General features: G+C 36.0%; 1 protein-coding gene across 2 annotated transcripts in view; it reads right to left on the bottom strand.

Annotated features, from left to right (window-relative positions):
* Positions 1-20,106, bottom strand: part of LOC104104991 (long chain base biosynthesis protein 2a) — a 142,432-nt gene extending 122,326 nt beyond the window's left edge. Inside the window, exons 1-12 of one of the 2 annotated variants that reach the window (XM_009613219.4) lie at positions 19,600-20,089; positions 19,459-19,524; positions 18,677-18,765; positions 18,268-18,413; positions 18,068-18,192; positions 17,879-17,972; positions 17,611-17,774; positions 17,240-17,401; positions 16,310-16,436; positions 16,021-16,187; positions 15,809-15,916; positions 14,967-15,223 (exon numbers count right to left, since the gene is read on the bottom strand). In XM_009613219.4, the coding sequence (XP_009611514.1) occupies positions 15,128-15,223; positions 15,809-15,916; positions 16,021-16,187; positions 16,310-16,436; positions 17,240-17,401; positions 17,611-17,774; positions 17,879-17,972; positions 18,068-18,192; positions 18,268-18,413; positions 18,677-18,765; positions 19,459-19,524; positions 19,600-19,725 (1,470 nt within the window). In that variant the 5' untranslated portion in view covers positions 19,726-20,089 and the 3' untranslated portion in view covers positions 14,967-15,127. Of the gene's footprint in view, positions 1-14,966; positions 15,224-15,808; positions 15,917-16,020; positions 16,188-16,309; positions 16,437-17,239; positions 17,402-17,610; positions 17,775-17,878; positions 17,973-18,067; positions 18,193-18,267; positions 18,414-18,676; positions 18,766-19,458; positions 19,525-19,599 lie in introns of those variants that run through there. The other variant, XM_070197358.1, reaches the window with a different exon arrangement.
* Between the last annotated feature and the right edge of the window lie 2,485 nt (positions 20,107-22,591).

Genomic DNA, 22,591 nt, shown 5'->3' with positions numbered 1-22,591 from the left:
CTATACTGTGTAAAAATTGATGTCGACTGCTCCACTTTTAAATATAATGGTGTTTACAGATTCCTTGAGTATGATATTATCACAACCCAAACCGATGGATCATGATGAGTGTCCGAGTCCTACCTGTCAAACACCGCTAAGCATGCGTCTAAGATATAAACATAAATTAAGGGTAGGTCGTGAATAACATCAGTCATTAAACTGCTGAATCACGTGAATAACATACATGAGAAAAACATGTCCAAAAGACATATATACATATACATGCGGAAAACGATACGGCGAGCCGACAAGGCTGCTATAGACAACTATATATCCAAAACTAGAAGTTGACAAGACCACATACTATCCAACTATACATGACTATCTACAGACCTCTAATAGAGTGTACAATTGTATAAAGGACAGGATTGGGCCCCGTCATACCCATATCTACATACAAAAATAGCGTACCAAAACTAATAACAACTCCGGATCAAGTGGAGCACACCAACTCTCGCTGATCAAGGATCCTAAAAAGAGGAACCGTCGGCCTATCTACCTGCACCTGCGGGCATGAAACGCAGCATCCCCGGGCAAAAGGGACGTCGGTACGAATAATGTACCGAGTATGTAATGTCACAAAAATCAATACATAAAAGATATAAATAAAACATGGAGTAAAGGAATTCGTCAGTAAGTCTAAATAACTTTGTGAACCCTGAAATATTTATAAAGTCATGCATGTGCGTATAAATGTCGTATCATGCATAGGTATATGTGTACATAACATCATCCAGCCTCTAAGAGCATCCCGTCATATCATCTCGGCCTCTGTGGGCGAAATCATCACGTATACCAACTGATCAGGTGGTGGTGCGTATATAACGCCGTAACCTTTTTTCATATCCCATATACATATAATATCCGCGTATATAACGTCATCTGGTCATGGGTCAATGTACATGTATAAAAGAATTAAATGCATAAGAAGTAAATTTATAAGATTTCTCGGGATGTCATAAGATCAATATGTCTTTCGGATAAACTTTATCAACTACGTATTTTTCTAAGACCTGTGAACTGAAGATATAATAAGACACATGGGAAATCAAGAACATATGCATCACTAGTACTTCTAAGAATAGAGTCATTTGTGAAAGTTGTGTGTTTGCTCGTTTTGTTGTATCATATGGATCATGCCAAAATAAAAGAAGGGATAGCCTTAACATACCTGAGCCGATTCTCTTAACAATCCCTCTAACACACGTTAATCGCGATAAAACACGTAATAGCGAGATCGAAGTAGGAAAAAATGCGTATGATATTCTTGAAAAAGGTTATACCGGGCTCCCTTAGAATTGCAAAATCTCGTTGCTATTACGCTATGTAGTCTCGTATGAATTTTTTCTGAAGCTTTCATCCATTACTTTGTAGAGACAAGCATCTCCCTTAGTGGATTAGAGAAGTCTCATATCTTAGTGTTTGTGGGGCCCACTTGATAAGGGTGCCTTTGCCAACCTCCCCTAAATGTGTCACTTAGTTACATGAACTAAGAGTCACTATTTGGCTTTGATTAAGACCCCCTTTGCTGCCACGTTGGGAGGCTCATTAAGCTTATCCAAAGATTTTAATTACTTAGTTAATCTCCCACTAAAAATTACTAATTACCTAATTATCCACACAATTAAGAATTATCTCTAATTACTTAAAATATTAATCACTTTTAACATACTTTATATATCTTACTATCATGGTCATGTGGTACCTTGTATGGCACTAGTCCATAAATATCGGGTATTATAGCTTGCATCGTATTTTATCCCAAATTGACAAACTTCAACGAATACTCATTCTTTGATTTGTTTACCCTCTAATCTTAGTGGCACTCACTTATCACTTGTCACCAATAACATAAATACTTATAACTTCAAAAATAATCTCATTCCCTAACTTACGTCGATTAACTTACAGCGAAACTTTAACGTACGAAATGTGGGATGTAACAGATATGACCCTTGAAGTCGCACAATTTTATTCATTAGTCTACCAAAAGTAGAATTTCTCCATATTTAGCTTATAGAATGATTTTCCTCTGTGTTTAGACAGAACAATTTATACACTAAATTAAATTGAATTACAATGTCTGTTTGGTTAAATTTTCAATTGAGCTGGATTTTATCTTTTCTAAAAGTGTTGCTCATAGCTTCTTCTTTTTCCTTTCCCTTGTGTCGCTTTTAATCGCAGCAAGTGGGTAATGATTTATCATGGAAACAACTCAGTGAATTTCGTGTTACTTCATGTAATACTTCACCTATATGGATATTGTTTATAACTGTCAATTATTATATTAAGACGAGGCTCTTTTAAGTTATCTTAGCTAACTACAACTAATTTAGAATAGTTTACTGCACTTTGTTATAACACAAACTTTCACTTAAAAAGAACAGATTTTTAATCAAGAAAGTAGCAGAAATATGTCAAAATAGCAATAAAGCATTTCAATAGTCAAGAAAAATAGAACTTGAGAAACTTGCATTAGTACCCCAAATACAAAAAAAAATATGTAAATGCAAGAGAAATAATGAACAACTGATCACTTCAAGATCTGGAATAGTAGCTTCCCTTGCAGGATCAAGAACCTAACAAATGAAGAAAATGAATAAGCAAAAATCTGAATTCTATCATTAAATTTACAGTAAATTTTAACATATTTATACTGCTTTAAGTCACCAAAAAATACCCACAGAGAAAAAGAGGAGAAGTGGGGTGACATATGAATAGAATATGCAGCTTACTTTTCAACATAATATATACTTGTGCACAAGCAGTTAAGCACAAAGCTTTAGTTAGTAGTAGTAGTAGTTACCATAGGGAAGAAGCAAAGGTTTTGAATGGCTTGAAGGGTGAAATAATGAACTATTTTTGTGGTCAACATGACAATAATTTACAGCTTTCCTCAGTGGCTTTGACAGTAAGATACAAAAAGTTGGTCTTCCCAGTGTTAAACCTATTCTAGGTAACTTTGCAAATTGTGAATTTTTCTTTCTTTTTCCCTCTATCTCCCATACGTGTTTACACCAAAATAAATAAGGTGAAATAGTTATTTCGTTTCTGCTCATTATACTTAATTGTTCTTTCTTCAGTATCTCTTACTATTTGATGAAAAAAATCATAATTCCACTGTTGTATAATGATGTTTAGGACAACTAGCGTACCAATAGTTGCTACAAAATCAAATTAATGGATATTCGACAATCAAAAAATGGTCATCGCTCGATGACGGAAGCTCATGATAAGAATAGCAAACACCATAAAATAGACGATTGTTTGGGAATGACTTTGAAAGAAAAAAAATTATTGCAACGACGCTTGAAAATTCGCGAGACAACAACTAATGGCCTTCTTGCAAATAGAAATCATATCAATCGCATTGAAACAACATCTCATATGGATGATGATTTTAATATTGGATTGTCTTGTTCTTCTTCAGAAACATGTTAGAATATCAAACGCTCTATCCTTTTCGTCGCTTTTATAATATATACATACACAACGATTATAAATATGCCATCTTTACGGGGATGACCATGAAGTTACTCAATGTCGACCTTTTTCGTCATCCGATGTCTTTGACAAGGAAAATGCTATGATCCAACCTTTTCATGTTTTGAAAAAGGTAAAACCACAAAGATGTAGTATCTATTTAACTTCCTGTGCGTATTCTGCATATTAGTTAATCGACAACTATCATGAACCAGGTTCAAACTAATTTTCGACCAAATTGACTTCCCTGGTGCATTTATTATCCTAGTTATCCCGCCTTCAACCTTTTATTTAGCAAAGGATTTACATAAGTTAAAGTCTCACTCAATACATAATTTCTAAATATTATGGGTCCTTTTGTAGTTCAAATAAATAACCATAACTCCAGTTAATTTAATATATTTAGCCAAATGCAGATTCATAAATGTAAAAGGCAGAAGAGATGATAATCACAAATTGGAAAAAAGTAAAAAGAAGAGAGGAAACAACTCTTGCCGGCTATTATCATCGGCTACCAGAATCATTAACAGTAGTATCGTATGGCAATTGGCAAGTTTTTGCTTTACTTACCTCTTAATTAAAGGGCTAATTAACTAAGTTTTACTATCTCTTGACCAATTTACATCACATAAATAATTTTATTTTGTACTAGCTTACTTATGGGCTGACATAACTGATAATTTTTCGTTGCATATATACTCACTTTTGGGCCCATCATTAAATTTATGCGCGTTGCACAAAATTTTACAAAGTCTACCCACTCGGATCTGAAGTAGTTCAATCTCTTCAATGCAACTTCAGAAATCAAATCTGAAGTTCTTCTATCTTTCAATTGCAACTTCAGTAATTCAAATATTAAGTAGTTTAATTTTAAGTACAACTTCACTTAACTTCAGATGCAAGTTCTTCTATCTTTCAATAATAAATTTCAGAAATTCAAATCTTAAGTAGTTCAATTTTTCATTTCAACTTCAAACAACTTCAAATTCAAAATTTAAAATCTTAAGTAGTTCAATTTTTCAATACAACTTCACACAACTTCAAATTCAAAATCTGAAGTTTTAAAACATAAATTTGTACTTCGAATTTCAACAATCCAACACACGATTCAACACTCAAATCTACTCCAAATGAGCTCAATTTGAAACATGACTTTCAAATATCATAAAGAACAAATCTCAATCATCAAACTGATAAAATAACAACAAATTTTACAAATTTATTTTGCAACTAAGAAGAAGAAGAAACCCTAAATACAAAGAAGAAGAAGAAGAAGAAGAAGAAGAAGAAGAAGAAGAAGAAGAAGAAGAAAGAAGTAGTAATGGGTGCGTTTGGTATGGAGGAAAATATTTTTCGAAAAATATTTTTCAATTTTTTCATATTTTGTTGGCTTAAATGTTTGGGAAAATATTTTCCTCATGAACTCATTTTCCTGCAATTGGAGGAAAATGACTCTTTTTCAACCTTCTCCACCATATTCCCCATCCAAACCAATCCCATCCAAACCAACCCTTACCACACCATACCCACCCACCCCAACCTCGCCCACCACCCACAATAAATAAAAATATTATTAAGAATATTTTTTCTCATGTTGTAAATAGAATACTTTTTTTAATTTCAACAAAATAAGTATATTTTTTTCATGATAAGGAAAAAGTATTTTCTTTCATTTCAACAAAACGAGTATATTTTTTTCATGATATAGAAAAAGTATTTTCTTTCATTTCAACAAGCTAAGTATTTTCTTTTCCGGAAATAGAAAAAGTATTTTTTTCCAACAAAACAAGCACTTTCTTTTCATGATATAGAAAAGCATCTTCTTTCATTTCAACAAAATGAGTACTTTCTTTTCATGACGTAGAAAAAGTACTTTCTTTCATTTCAACAAACTAAGTATTTTCTTTTACTGATGTAGAAAAAGTATTTTCCTTCGTTTCAACAAAACGGGTATTTTCTTTTCATAATGTTGAAAAAGTATTTTCTTTCATTCAATAAAATGACTAAAAAAAATTTCATGTTATAGAAAGGATACTTTTTTTTTAATAAAAAAAAGTATTTTCTTTTTAGTTATCTAACTCAACTTTCAACGTTGTTCTTGTGTGAAAAAGTAAAGTAGCACATTAGTTCCTTTGAGATACTATGTCCAAATTATCTTTTAAGTGGGGCCCACAATCACATTAATAAAAGGCCTTCCTAATTCAATTCATAAAAGGGAGATACTATGTTTGCAAAGTGAAGGATGAGAGCCACAAAAAAAGTCATACGAGACTTCACAATATTCATAGCAACGTAACGAGCTTCAGCAAAGCTAATGTTGCAATAGCAACGAAATTGATTCAAATATTTCATACGAAGTCTACCTAATGTTATCGCAACGTGTGATTTTGATTCTAAGGGAGTACGGTACAATCTTTCTCAAGAATATCATACGGATTTCTCCCTACTTCGATCCGTCATTACGTGTTGTCGCAATTGACATGTGTTAGAGGGATTGTCAAGAGAGTCGGCTCAGGTATGTTAAGGCTAAGCCCTTCCTTCATTTTGGCATGATCTCGTAATTACATGTGTTTGATAACGAGGCATAAAGAGAAGTTCATACTCCCAAACTTATATACATTATCCTAGTCTCATAAATTACAGTATTCTCCTTATCGTGACTTCATATTTAATTGAGTATTGTCTTCTTCCAATCAAGAGAGCAGAGAGCCTATATATACAGTATTACAGTATTTTTATTACCATCGAGCTATAATCGATGGGCAGGCCCCTATTGGGCAAACTCTGATCAGATGGTAAGTTATATACCGAGCCTACTGTGGTCGAGCGCCTATGAGCGAGCCCAGTTGGCCGAGATACAGAGCCTAGTGTGGCCGAGCGCCTATGAGCGAGACTACTACGGTTGAGCAGTTATATATATACCGAGCCCTATAGGGCCGGACATCTATTTTACTTATTATATTGAGAGAGTTGAGTCAGTATCAGCAAGTAAGTATATCTTCAAATTATCTTTGACTCCCAGTTACTTTCAGTTATTATATTATCAGTTCAATTTCAGCTTTCGGTATATTGCCTTACATACTCAGTACATTATTTTGTATTGACGTCCCTTTTTCTGGGGGCGCTGCATTTTATGCGTGCAGGTTCAGACAGACGGGTAGACCTCCTCATTAAGTATTGCCCGAGTTCAACTTGATCGGTAAACTCCATGCCCTTCGGAGTTGCCGGGTCTAGAGCTTTATGTACATCTTGTGTATATATGTTATGAGTAGGTCGGGGCCCTGTTCTGATCATAGTATATCCATCAGTAGATGCTTGTAGACATATCATGTCAGTTAGTACAGTATGTTGGGCTTATAGGCCTTTTATGTATATTTTGTTGGTTTCCTAGCCGTAGTAGTTATGACATCCTTGTCGATCCAGCTTTATATTGATATTTAGTCAGCATTCGCAATTGTTTTGCAATGTGACCCATGGCCAAAGTATGATATTATATGTTCAGATCCCCTTAGTCGCAAGTTGGTACGCAAGGATAGGTGAGGCACCGGGTGCCGGTTTCGCCCCCCAGGTTCGGGGCGTGACAAAAGTGGTATTAGAGAAGTTCTGTCCTAGGGAGTCTACAAGTCGTGTCTAGTAGAGTCTTGTTTATGGGTGTGTCGTGCACCACACTTATAAGCAGGAGGCTATAGGAAATTTAGGACTATCACTTTTTCTTCTTGCTCTAGATCGTGTGGTAGAGCTCACTTATAAGAATTTACATTCCTAAATTCTATTTTGTTCATAATACAACGATACCTACGTCCAAAAGAACAGTTGGTAAGATATTGAATGTGGCTATGGAAGAGTTGAGTCAGAGGAACTCGATTTTTCATGATGCTTATGATGAGTAAATGTAAGGTCTTCAGTAGATCATGTGTATACTAAGATGTGTAAGATTCTTAATAAGGATCCCTAAGGCAAGAATGCCTATCCACACTTACGATAAAAAGGAATAAGAGAATCGGAAGGTAGACACAAGTTTCAGCAAGTAAAAGAAGCAAAGTGAAGAAGGGTACGAGGTACCTAGTTAATAAAGATTAACAGTATTTACAATTCAAGCAGAAAAATATAAGTATTTTGAGTTACCTTCAACAGTAATAGAGGTATGTACAATTGGCTACACCCATCTCAGTTATGCCCTATGGGGGCTAACAGAAGTAGTATAAGTGAAGGACGAATATCAGGATTCGGTTGGGGTTAGAGTAACCCAGAATGGTGAATGGATTGTTTGTGTTAATTGAAATTTTCAAAGGATATTGCAAATGTGCTAATAGATATCCTTGTGAGACACCCAGATGGTGCACTCTAAAATAGTACAGCTAGATATGAGTACTACAAAGATAGGCACTGGAAGCCTTGAAGGGATAAATATTACCTTAGTATGGCTCTCGTCCCTAGTAGGGAGAGAATGTTAGGCAATTCTAAGAACTAGTGGATGGAACAAGGGGAGCTAAAAGCAAAAGAATATCTTGTTGAAGTTTTCAGAATAAAGTGATAGAAAGAAATGTTAGCAGGAAAAAAAAAGAGTTAATAAAATATTATGAGTAAGAAGTGATACATGGATGACAACGGAAGATTAAAAAAAATGAAAAATGAAATGAATGATAGTATTATAGAGTCTATAGTCAAGTGGAGGAAAAGACGAGAGGTGATAGGCCTTGAGACAACAAAAGAGTATAGGTCATAAAGTCATATCCTCATTTCGAGAAATAAGCTCGTGACTCCAACGCGACTACCAGAAGGAAAAGTTAGACTCCAAAGTAATAGAAATTAGTATGGGCTGGCGAACAAGATAAACTAAAGATGAATTAGGGACTAAATAATTTGATAACAGTCGGTATCGTGAGAATTTCAGATTTCGTTCCGGAAATAATAGAATGGACAACAGAAGAAGATTCATGAGAAATTCAGAGAATGGTCTTTCAGGAAGACGCTTCCCTAAAGCAAGCAATGCGAGCAAAGTTAAGCTTAAGAGACTATATGTGCCAGTTATACTAAGTGTCACCCTCGCAAGTAAAGAATTTAGTTGTCCTTAGTATAGAAAGATTACCACAAGGTAGGAAAATGTCATTGATGATGTGAAAAGACGCCAAAGATGAAAAGGTAAAACATCTATAGGTAGATCGTCGTGGCTCCAACTCTTAGTACTCCCCTAAAGGGGGGAATATGGAGTAATATGGCATTAAATCAGAATAAAGTGGTTCTAGTAATTATAGAATAGTGAAGGAAGAATGCGATAAAAATGAGAAAGGAATGAGATTGCACTTATCTAAATCCTACCGATATTCTACGATTTCAGATCACAATGCAAGCACAACATTAGGGAAAGAAAGTAAGGGTTCCTGCCCGGGATGTTATGGATAAATAAGGAGCCAGTGCGAGGGGTAAGTTAAGACAAAGGAAATAACCCAAGAAAGATTACGCGGAATATTGATATGAGAATGGGCCAACGAGTAGTTAGTAATTGATTCAGGAAGAGCCTAGTTATGGCTAGACAAGAGGATACAGACAAATCAGCAGATCGTGTGAGATAAACATAGTGAACCCTAACATAGTGAATTCAGTCTCGCAGTTATGATATTATAATCTTTGAGAAATATTCAGATAGAAATTGGGTAGTTAAAGGTACCATATGAGCGTTACGGAAATAAAAAAGAGTGACACTAGGAAGATAATCAAAATGTCAGTTCAGAAGCAACCCTACAAGCACAAGGGAGTGGAGGCAAGTAACTAAGGATAATTATAGGTGAGTACAAACATCAAAAATTCTGTCAAGTAAATGATATAATAAGCTTGTAACTTGACAAGAGCTAGCAAGTCTCCCTAAGTACTACAACGAAAGACTAGCTGAGGTTATAAGGAAGAAGTTTTCAACCTAAGCACATTGACCTAAAAGAGGAAATGGTGTTGTAGCAATAGTCTCACAACAACATTGTATGCACTCCATAAGAAAGTGGCACCTATCATGCCTAGTAAACGGGGAAAAAAATCAAAAGGTGATATTCAAGATCATATGGGTTGTATGGAATTCCAATATGTGTGGGCATTAAGATAAGCTGAGTATTCATGCAACAAGTGGCAGAATGACCAGGAAAAGTGATTGCTTGCATTTTAAAGAAAGTTGAGAAGGAATGAAAGGAATTATTTGATCAATGATCCAGAGATAATTACATTATGAATGCACCTAAGATTTCGGAGTATTATCCATGCAGTATATATATGTTGACAATCATATAGTCGTAGAAGATTCCGGTATAAATTAAAAGAAAGAATTGAGCTCAGGTCATAAGGTAGTATCATGAATATTCCATAGCGCCCATGATAGGCTAAAAGTAATAACTAATACCATGAGCCACAGATTGAAAGATAGCTTAAGCCTACATAAAGATTGATCAGAGGGAAGAGGAAACTAAATAGTTATATCAACTAAGTAAATCAGGAGTCTGTTTATTGGACCTAAACAATTATAGAAATCGTGATTGAGAACAGAGCAGGATCACTCTTAATATCATGGGTGAAAGAGAGATAGTACAATAGCCATATTCTACAATGGCTCTATGATGAAGTCAGTTAAAAGAGTATCAGCCTCATAAGAAGTCAGTATGAAGCTCCCACCGAATTGTGTATGCGCCAGAGGTGCGAGTATTATAATAGAGCTTCAAGTTGTGTATGTGAATCATACCTTTATGGAAGGGAGGTCATGAAAGAGATAGAAGATGCGATGCAAGATTTTAAGGTAAGCAAGGTACGAGATACTCAGATGTAGAAGGTTGTGAATAGTCTATACTTCGGATAAAAGGCTAGAAGTGCGGGGATTCAGTATCCAGGAATAATAGCGGCATCGTCAGTAGCACATCTTCCATCCTATGGTTTCTAGGTACCGAGAGATCTAGCCAAGAAAGTAAAGAAGAATTAGAGACGATGTGATGTTTCGCTTGATGTTCCAAAATAACATAAGAAAATCTATGGTGCAAGCAAGTTGAAGGAAGGTTGCGAATAGTATAAATAGATACGTATAGGTCGCAAGCTAAAGTATAATAAAGCGACAAGGTTTTATGACAGGAGTAAGGATGAGAGAGAGCGAGTGAGAAGGGGACGAGAATGGATAAATCCTTAGGATTAAGCCCATGAAAACAAGAGAGCTAATGGTTTCTCTAAGTTATAGAAAGTTCAGTATAGCCTGAATGAACTCAAAAAAAATCTAAGACTAATAGCATCTAGAAGAAATGGAATGTTGCCCTGGTAGTAAAGTGAAGGTGTGATTGTGATAGATAAAGGATAACGTTGGGCCTTCGATTGAGTAATCAGTTGAAGAGGATTTCATGAATTGTACGGGATTAAAATACCCCTGTAAGGTGAGTCATATTGGGATGCTATAAAATACGGTTATGAAAGTATAGTATCGCCCCTAGGTGGATCAATCACGTGAGCCCTAGAGGCAGTGTTACATAAAAGATCAAGTTAGCCATAGTAAATGATAGATCAACATTAAGGTGAATCAACAATGGATGGACAAAAGTCACAAAGTATGAGGTGAGATTAGGCCGTCATTCTTAAGATGAACAGATATGAGGAAGCATTAAAGGACATAGATTTATACATATGGGACAAACAACGAACGTAAGCTGGAGTTTGGTAGTAGACCTCAGTAACAATAAATTGAGGTAAGAGTTATGGTATATTATGACCTACTTAGATGCAGTAAAGTCATGCGGATAGATAATTGGGCCTATGAAATAAGATATAGCAATATTCGTAAGTTCGACAAAGTACCGAGCGAAGAACTTCATTGTACTTATAGATTCCTAGAGGGACATCTTATTAAGCTCTGTATATGTTCACAAAATGAGGCCTATGGATTGGCTAAAAGCTGGAGGAAAAAGGAGAGAAGAGTCGCATAGGTGCACTTACAAAGTCAAAGTCGTACATGTTGCATGATAAAAGATAGTAACATTTACAAGATTGGAATGATTCCGACCACGAGTCATGGTGTGAGAAAGAGGCCAAAATGGGGGAATGCCATGGCGTTTGGGATTCATTCACAAAACAGTTACCTAGATGGCAAGAGGAGTACTAAAGTATTCGTTAGAGCTATAGGTTATGAAAATGATAAGTGCATTAGTCAACATTATAGGACGAATGTTCCAAAGGGGGGAATGATGTTACATCCCGCATTTTCATATGTTAAAGTTTCGTCGTAAGTTAATCGACGTAAAATTCGGGAATGATGTTATTTTGAAATTATAAGCATTATGCTATTTCAAACACGTGATGAGTAAATTCGTGAAGGAGAAAGGGTAAGAAAATCGAAGAAAAGGAATTTCGTCAAAGTTTGACATTTTGGGATAAAATACGGCCCGAGCTAAAATACCCGATATTTATGGACTAGTTCATACAAGGTACCACATGACCATGATAGTAAGGTGTATAAAGTGTATTAAAAGTGAGTAGTATTTTATGTAATTTGAGATAATTCTTAACTATGTGGATATTTGATTAATTATGAATTTTTGGGAAAATATTAGCAATTAATTAACAAATTAGTGGATAAATCTTTTGGATAAGCCCTTGAACTTTAACATGGAAGCAAGTTAGGAAGGGCTCAAAGCCCAAAATGTGACTCTTAAGTCCATAATATAAGGTGGCACATTAAGCAAATTGTATGGCCAAGTCATCTTTTAAGTGGAGCCCACAATCACATTAATAAAAGGCCTCCCTAATTCAATTCATAAAATGGAGATACTATGTTTGCAAAGTGAAGGATGAGAGCCACAAAAAAAGTCATACGAGACTTCACAATATTCATAGCAACGTAACGAGCTTCAGCAAATCTAATGTTGCAATAGCAACGAAATTGATTCAAACATTTCATACGAAGTCTACCTAATGTTATCGCAATGTGTGATTTTGATTCTAAGGGAGTACGGTACAATCTTTCTCAAGAATATCATACGGATTTCTCCCTATTCCGATCTGTCGTTACGTGTTGTCGCAATTGACATGTGTTAGAGGGATTGTCAAGAGAGTCGGCTCAGGTATGTTAAGGCTAAGCCCTTCCTTCATTTTGGCATGATCTCGTAATTACATGTGTTTGATAACAAGGCATAAAGAGAAGTTCATACTCCCAAACTTATATACATTATCCTAGTCTCATAAATTACAGTATTCTCCTTATCGTGACTTCATATTTAATTGAGTATTGTCTTCTTCCAGTCAAGAGAGCAGAAAGCCTATATATACAGTATTACAGTATTTTCATTACCATCGAGCTATAATCTATGGACAGGCCCCTATTGGGCAACCTCTGATCAGATGGTAAGTTATATACCGAGCCTACTGTGGTCGAGCGCCTATGAGCGAGCCCAGTTGGCCAAGATACAGAGCCTAGTGTGGTCGAATGCTTATGAACGAGACTACTATGGCTGAGCAGTTGTATATATACCGAGCCTTATGGGGCCGGACATCTATTTTACTTACTATATTGAGAGAATTGAGTCAGTATCAGCAAGTAAGTATATCTTCAGATTATCTTTGACTCCCAGTTACTTTTAGTTATTATATTATCAGTTCAATTTAAGCTTTCGGTATATTGCCTTAGATACTCGGTACTTTATTTCGTACTGACGTCCCTTTTTCTGGGGGCGCTGCATTTTATGCGTGCAGGTTCAGACAGACAGACGGGTAGACCTCCTCATTAGGTGTTGCCCGAGTTCAGCTTGATCGGTAAGCTCCATGCTCTTCGGAGTTACTGTGTCTAGAGCTTTATGTACATCTTGTGTATATATGTATATATGTTATGAGTAGGTCGGGGTCCTGTTCTGATCACAGTATATCCATCAGTAGATGCTTGTAGACCTATCATGTCAGTTAGTGCAGTATGTTGGGCTTGTAGGCCTTTTATATATATTTTGTTGGTTTGCCAGCCGTAGTAGTTATGATGGCCTTGTCTGCCCAGCTTTATATTGATGTTTAGTTAGCATTCGCAATTGTTTTGCAATGTGGCCCATGGCCAAAGTATGACATTATATGTTCAGAGTCCCTTAGTCGCAAATTGGTACGCAATGATAGGTGAGGCACCAGGTGCCAGTCTCGGCCCCCAGGTTCGGGGGGTGACAATGTGAACTCTCTAACGAAGAAATCACGGCTTAAAATGAAGAAATCACCTAACTGCAAGCTCTCTTCTCCATTCTTACCTATATACAATAATGCTTAGCTCTTTCTGCAACTCTTTTTTTGCTTTATTCTTTTGAGATATAGGGTGTGTTTGGTACGAAGAAAAATATTTTTTAATTTTTTTATGTTTGGTTGGCTTAAATGTTTTTGAAAATATTTTCCTTATGAACTCATTTTCCTCCAATTGAAGGAAAATATTTTCCTTGTTGATAAGGGAAAATATTTTTCCAAAACTCCTTCTCATCCTTCCCCACCCTCACCCATCCACCTAACCCCACCCCCTCTCCATTTTTTTCAAATTTTAATTTTTTTTTTCCGTCACCACCCACCCTACACACCTCTCCCCCCTAAAAAGTATTTTTTTTTTGTAATTTCAATTTTATGTTTTTTTTTGTTTTTCTGCACCACCCATCCCACTGCTCCAACCCCGCACAAAAAAAGTTTTTTTTTTTTGTAATTTCAATTTTTTGTTTTTTCGTTTTTGTGCGCACACACACACCCTCCTCCTCCTCCTCCTCCTCCTCCCCCTCCCCTGGGAAAAAAATATTTTTTATATATATTTTCAGTTTTAGTTTTTTCATCTTTCGGTTTACAGGTTCGAAATTTTACAAGTTCCAAAGTTATGAGTTCGGAGGTTTATGTGTTTAGAAGTTTACGGGTTTAAAAATTATAAAGTTTACGGGTTCGAAATTTAGCGGTTTTAAAAGTTTAGAGGTTCGGAAGTTTATGAAATTTGTGAGTTCAAAAGGTTGTTGGTTCGAAAGGTTATGACTTCATGTTTATTGTATCTACATTATTTATAAATACTCTTGAGAAGTTATTTTCCTTAATTTGTGTACCAAACACCGGAAAATGATTAAGATTATTACTTATTTTCCAAAAAAATATTTTTTTGGAATACATTTTCTACGGAAAACATTTTCCTTTATACCAAACACACCCATAAAGTAGGACAGATTTTGCTCATTCGTTGTAAACTTGTAAGGCTGTCAACTAGGGATCGAAACTAGTTTCAAGAGACGTCAAATAAAATAAACGACTGGCGTTTACTCGAAACAGCTGGAAGTATAATGAAAAGAGAACCACCTGATTAACTTTATATCATTACCAGCAATTAGTCGTCAATTTCTTTAACCAATCCAGCAAAACCGCCATCATTCACAGTTTGTCTGCACTTTCGTTATTTCACAGCATGTACTCCTTTCATGAAATATTAATCAATGCTTACGTTAAGGTAAAAACTTAAGACTATAATTAATAAGTTACAACTTTCTGTACAAGGAAACGACAAAATTTTCACACATCATATCCAAAGGATTTCAAAATCATACATGAACAATAAACAACAGCTCGGAAACTCCTTCGGAGAACTAAAATAAAACTAAAGTAATCATTCCAGCTTGACTCTGTTTTCTTCTAGCTGTTGTTTCTTGGGCTCAGCGGGGAAGTATTTTATGCCAACTACATCACCAACTCTGCTGATAACCTGGTAAATGCAAGAATTTGTAATTAGCTAATCAGTATGCTATATGGACTTCCTTTTTTTCTTTTGACAGATAGTCCATGGCCTGATCTGGTGATGTTGTTCCCTCTCACAAGATTTGATCACTGAGATATTTAAATATGCCATCCACGCATGAGGATTCCAGTAAAATGTCCTTAATAGTCTAAAATAGGATCTCAGCTATTGACTACCCACCCCACCCCCCACCCCACCCCCAAAAAAAAAAATCCAATCAGGAAAAGAGGATGAATATGGGAAGGTTGAGGTTAGCTCAAACCTAGCAGCTCCTTATACAAGCATAAGGATGAAAATCAATTACCTCATCAGTTAGAGCCAAATTATGCGTAAAGCAATGTGTTAGTTCAAAAGTGTCTACTTTAAAGATTAACGACAGCTGCATGAAAGAAATATCTTAAGTGCAGGTGACAAAGTGGTAACGGATAACTCATCGCATAAAGGTTATGTGAAAGTTTATACTGACTGCAATTAGTATCTGACATAGTGAGGGTATAAAACATGAGAATTTGCTCCTCAGAAAAAAGAAGGAAATTAAGTGCAAGCTCTAACCTCCAGTGCTTTGTTAAGATCTTCCCGTGAGTGAGCAGCAGAAATACATATGCGTGCTCTGGCCAAAAGTAAAGGGGTTGCTGGAAAACCAACAATCACTACGGCCACCTACAATAGCGGCACACGAAGTAAATTCCAAGATAAGAACAAATGTAAATTTAAACAATAACCAGTCTGTTAAACAATGAGCCTGAAATGACAAGAAATTGTACATTCTGTTTGAGACATTCCCGTGAAAAAGCGGGTATTTTTGCAGGATTGTAGAGCATGATGGGCATCACAGGAGAATCATTGTCCCCAAGGACTTCAAAACCCATCTTCTGCAGTTCTGATCGGAAAAAATTGCTATTTTCACGAATGCGTGCCAGTTTTTGAGCCCCTACAATAATAAAGTAGCTCTAAAGATCAGTACACAATTTTTATTACCCCGGTATTCAGATGCCATTAGAATGATAACAAAGTGTAAAATAGGAGTGAATTTTGATAGTCAAAGTTTCTGACCTCTACTAGAACCATCTTCACCAAGTATAACCTTGATAGCAGAAATGATTTGTTGGGCAGCTGGAGGTGATATTGATGTGGCATACAGATGAGCTGGGCAAGTGTACTTCAAAAATTCAATAAGTTCCTGAAATTGGTGGTAAATGTCAAAATCAACGATTACAAAATAACATCACATTAACCTAAAGAAGGGCTCTTCAAGCACCAGCTAATAAGTTGGAAAAGAAAAATAGTTGAAAGAAAATCAGCCAAGTAATGCACTAGCAGTGTAAGGGAATGCTATGTTGCAAAAGAATAGGCGAAAGGCTCAAAAACAAAGCTAGAGACATATCTGTCTCAATGGAATGTTTAGCATCACATTAGGTTGCTAAGTTTGACACAGTTTTAATTTCATTTTTTTTCTGATAAGGTAAAGATAAACACTCGTTAAAAATTAGGTTTTCTGGAGAAGATAGGAAAACAGAATAAAAAGGAATGACCAATGAAGATAATCTGTAACAGATCTAGACCTCCAAGTAACATGTAGAGGGAATTCCATACCAGTTAAAGATTGAGGGAATCTAAACAGAAAACAAGAGTTGTTTTCATTTTGTTTTCTGTTCTTTCATGGGGATACAGAACAAAAGACAGTTGTTTATTCAATCTTATATTAAAAAATCTGAAAGATAATTATCTTATTGTTGCCTCATTGAGTCTTCACTAACATGAAGTCTGTCAGCAGAAGTGTCAACAATTTACAGATAGGACAAATGATGCAAGTGTCTGACACTGTAAAAGCAGTAGCATGAATATCTTTGGTTTCATGATTCCACCCTATTTGTCATATTTCCATACACTTCAACTAAATATTAGAAACAAAGAATTTATCTATAGACAATGAAAAAGCAAGTCAGCTAGCACCATTATATGATTGGCATTAAGGAAACATACTTTGGATCCAGCAATATAACCCCCACAAGAACCAAATGACTTTGTGAAAGTTCCCATCATAATGTCCACATCAGCCGTGTCAACTCCCAGGAGCTCACAGACCCCCCTTCCTGTTTTTCCAACAGCTCCAATGCTGTGAGCCTCATCCAAATAAACATATGCCTGCAATGAGAAAAATACATCACAAACAAAGTCATGAGAAAATTAAACCAAATGGAGTCTCCTAAGGCCTACAAAAGAAAATTAGTCCCTCAAATAAAAGAGAGCTTCGTATAAAATTGAGACAATTATTGTCATGCCAATGAAGAAGTACAAGCCTAGCTCTTCGAGCAATTATCAATGACTAAAAACATAGTAATTCTGAGCACTACCTTGTATTTCTTGCATATGGCAACAATCTCCGGAAGCTGGCATAGCTCCCCTTCCATGCTGTATATGCCCTCCACTATAACAATTATCTTCTTCCACGGCCTGTGTGTTCTGGGTTGTCCCTCAGCAATATGTTCTCTTAAAACCTTCTCCAAGTGAGAAGGTGCTAAAGAATTGAGGGCAAAGCAAAGCATTAATATGAAATACGATGAACTCACAGTATAAAAATGGTATGGTTGAAAGGATAAAGCCCAAGTTGCAGAAACTTACTGTTATGTTGAAAAACACGAATAGTAGCTCCAGACCCTCGAGCACCATTTACAATAGAGTTGTGGTTGAGAGAGTCGCTGATAATCAAACCTCCCTGTATGACCAAATTAAAAGATTAAATGACCAAATTAAAAGATAAATATAATCACAAATAAAACACAAGAATTAACTTTTAGAAACTATTCGTACCTTCCCAATCAAAACAGGAAGTATGGCTGAATTTGTTACATAACCCATGCCTGTAACGATGGCAGCTGGCTTGCCAACAAAATTAGCCACACATTCTTCCAATTCCGTATGGATGCTTGTGGTACCTGAGAAGACAAATTTAGAAGCAGAGTTCCCTACTCAGGGAGACACAGCAGCAACTTACACGAAATCATGCCTACCTCCATCTACTCGGGAACTGCAAGTGCTTGCAGAAAACTTTTTCAAAGACTCAATGACGCGAGGTGTACAATATTCATCAGATGCAGCAAAACCAAGGTAATTGTATGAACCCAAGTTTAGGCACCTTGAAACTTTGGTGGTCCGCCTGCACAATGTGCAAGTGCATGATTGTAAGAGTAAATATAGAAACATCAACTGCTCCTAAACTGTTAGGACTAATTTGGATATCATATATAAACAACAGATAAGGAGCCCTATAGCACCAGTCACCAGAGAAGTCAAAGCAACTTTACCTCTATAGTTCTCTAATAGTAGTATAAAAGAATAATGGGAGAAATTGCAATACCGAGTAGAACAATTTTCAGAATGTTTAAATAAAATTAATTAAACTGAATGATCCATGCTCACTTTAGTGTCTTGTTATTGTCATTGGACACACGCTCCACCACATCGAACCAAGCATCAGGAGGACTACATATTGGCCGTCCAAAACAATCCTACAAGTAATGATAATATAAAGCATAGAAACCAAAAGTCAATGCTTGCACAGCAATGAATAACCAATAGCTAAACTTTTGGTCCAAGAATTTGTTTTTCTCTTGGATGCATTGATAAGATCCAGGAATTAACGATTCAGAAGAGATGAAAGAATACGAGATCTAAGGCATTGGCAATTCAAAAAGGTACACAACCAATAAAACTACACTGATAATAGAGTTTTCAACCTCTTTTACTTTATGAAGTCCTGTATTACTTATAAATCCATTCTCTATTTCACATATGGAAACTACACCTAAATATTCTAGCCGGGCAATTTGTGGTGACTATTTGAGTTCCGGATAAGAACCCTTCCAACCCATTGGTTATTCATTCACCCCATTAACTTACTTGAAATTGAAGAGTTCAATCTGACCTAAACCATTATGTTTCCCTTGAAAACATTTCCACTTCTCAAATCCCTCTTGCAATTACCAAGTTTGCAGAAATCGATGCAATTTCACAGCTAAAGTTTGCCGCCAATACATGATAATTACAGCAAATAAGTCGCTTTCTAAATCATGCCCAATAGCCATATATAAATACTAGCCATCAGCGGGGCATGTTGGGTCTCCCAATTAATTCCCCTAAGCATAATGCATACAAATTATGCATGAAAGTGTCGAAAACATTTTGGAATCAGGAGCAGTTACCTGAATGCGAAGATACAATCGGCGGATATAGAAATCTTCAAGTCCTAAGCAGATCGGAGCATATCCCTAACATTTCAACGCTTCAAAATTCAAGCTCATTCCCATAATCAAAAATTGACGATACACAAGCGCGTAAATTACCTGAAGATTGCTGGCCTTCCACCAATCAAAGATTTTTCTGAAGAAATCACGGAATTGGCCAAAGGCGAAGAGCAGGCCATAGCTGAAGTAAGTTGTCAAGGCGGTCAGATATGGAATGGTGATCATATTTGGATCGGATCTGAAGAAGCAGAATCGGAGATCTCTGATGAGAGAGAAAAAAGAAGAGAGAGAAAGAGAGAGTGGAGAAAGGACAAGGGGGCAGAGGAGGCGGGAGCTGGAAGAAGGAACAAGGGAGAGGATTGGGTTTGAGTTTGACCAAATCCAATCCCCTCTTTTTTCCTGTTGAAATTACTTTGCTCTCTGATTTTTTTCAAAACAAAAGGAAATCTTGACTCTTGCTTTCTATTATTGACGAATTTGGAAGTGGTGTGTTTTGCTATGATGATTGTACCTTCCTTTTTATTGGTGTAGCGACGGAAAGGGAAACGAAAATTGAAAAAAGGAAATTTCAAAGCCCACCAATTCTGAATGTTTGTTTTCAAGTTTGGAAGAATGAATAGAACAATGACATCTGTTTTCTCGTGGTACTGTTACCAAGTTGACAGCCCATTTGCTCTCTCTTTTCCTTTGTCCCCTTCTATCATTTCATGTTTTATTGTTTCTCTTTTACTTCCGATATTTTTTGGATAAAATATAAATTTAGTCATTCCATCACAATTAATTATATTTATTAACTAAAATATATATTATATGTTTATAATACATATATATAGTATATATTTTATCTGTTATTATTTTTATATATCTCATATTTTTTTCCATTTGAAAATACTATAACATTCACTTTTTTGTCACGAGAAAAGTAGGCTTTTCGTGCTCAAATTCTTATTTTCTTAGATTTCGATTCTCTTAGGGGTCGTTTGGTATAGGCAATTAATTATCATATAAGAATTTTTATTACAACAACAACAAATCCAGTATTTTTTCACAAGTGGGGTCTGGGAAGGGTGAGATGTACGCAGCCTTACCCCTATCCTAGAAGATAGAGAGCTTGTTTCCGTTAGACCCTCGGCCAGAGAAATATAAGAATTTTTATTTAGTTAATATATTATTTAGTTGTGATTTCAAATGTATGATAAATAATTCATGCATTATTTTATATACCAATTGGTGTATTATTGTATCCTGCCATTAACATGAATTAATTAACCAATGTATAAGCTATATATGGATAAAAGGCCAAAATGACAAAATTAGCTGCTTCTTTTTTCTAGAAGCATATGAAGACCAAATATCATAAGGTCTAATTATAAATTTATTAGTTTTTAGTTTTAAAGTCTAAACAAATATTTAGATATTCATTGTATACCTAAGTTCAGTGCAATGAATAAAAGCTAATAGATACGTCAAAGACCGTTGCCAGCTAGCTGCCATAATAAGAAGCATGCGAAGCAGCTAGAAGTACTTCTGTTTGCAGCCAATACAACCACAACCTAACATTCAATAAAAATAATTTATGTACTATTAATCCTTGTATTATTATAACAACAACAACATACTCAATATTATCTCATACCGTGGGGGCTGGGGAGGGGTAGTGTGTACGCAAACCTTACCCCTACCTTGTGAGGATAGAGAGATTGTATCCAATAGACCCTCGGCTCAGGAAAGTATAAGCACCACATTAGTGAAAATATAGACACGAAGGGACAATACCAAAAGCCATATAAAAGCAGAATAAAAACAACAAGATAGTAAGGTGATCAACAATGAAAGAAAATAACAGTTACTCATAAAAACCTTACTACCAACAGAAAGCGAGATTGCATGCCAATACTACTGTTATAAATACTCTGGACTACCTAATTTACTACCATAATCCTCGACCTTCATACCTTCCTATCAAGGGTCATGTCCTCAGTCAATTGAAGTTGCGCCATGTCTTGCCTAATCACCTCTCACAGCCTCTTCTTTGGCCTACCTCCACCTCTCCGTAGGCCCTCCAATGTCAACCTCTTACACCTCCTCACCGGGGCGTTTGTGCTCCTCCTCCTCACATGACCAAACCACTTAAGTCACGCTTCCCGCATCTTGTCCTCAATAGAGGCCACAACCACATTGTCGTGAATAACCTCATTTATGATCATATCTAACTTGGTGTGCCCGCACATCCATCTCAACATGCTCATCTCTGCTACCTTTACCTTCTAGACATGAGCGATCTTGACTGGCCAACAATCAGCCCCGTACAACATTGTTGGCCTGACCACCACTTTGTAGAACTTACCTTTAAGTTTCGATGGCACCTTCTTGTCACACAAAAATACTGAAAGCGAGTCTCTATTTCATCCATCCCGCCTCAATATGATGTGTGACATCTTCATCAATCTTTACATTTTGATCGAGTAACGTATTAATGTTGGCTAGTGCAAAGATAGATTGGATAGAAAAGTATATGTAGAATTTTGTTTCATATGTAACGATAAATTTATATAAGGTAATAAAATTAAATGATATGCGTATTTAAACCCTTATAATGTGCATACACATAACTCCTAATATATTTTAATTTGACACTTCTCAGAGGACATATGTCATGTATATCCAACTTGTTATAAATGTAATTTACTCGATAACTCCTGAGAGCTCCAATGAAGGCAGCTACGGGTTAAGTAACAGGTTCCGGAAATTCAGTAATTTTTCGTCAGACCTTATATATGTATAAAAAAAGTTATTAAATATCCATAAATATTAGATTGTAAACCAAGTTATTAACTTAAAATCAATGTAGAAATCCGTAAATTTCAAATCATAAAATCCACCTCTGAATGAAGATATTGAGAACTAATTATTCGAACTAACAAACCCAGTCATAATATCGTGAGTTCGCAACCTCTCTCGAATTAAGTGATAATTTATCTTAATGTGTTAGTTATAGCTATTAATCAGGCCGGGCTGACCCGTTTACAGTCTGGTTCAGCCCGGGTCAGCCCGGTACTGTAGCGTGAGGGGGGGACGGGTTGGGCGGGGA

This window comes from Nicotiana tomentosiformis, chromosome 3, assembly GCF_000390325.3.
Source record: "Nicotiana tomentosiformis chromosome 3, ASM39032v3, whole genome shotgun sequence".
In the NCBI taxonomy this organism is placed as follows: domain Eukaryota; kingdom Viridiplantae; phylum Streptophyta; class Magnoliopsida; order Solanales; family Solanaceae; genus Nicotiana; species Nicotiana tomentosiformis.
This window is presented reverse-complemented; position numbering and strand designations above follow the sequence as displayed.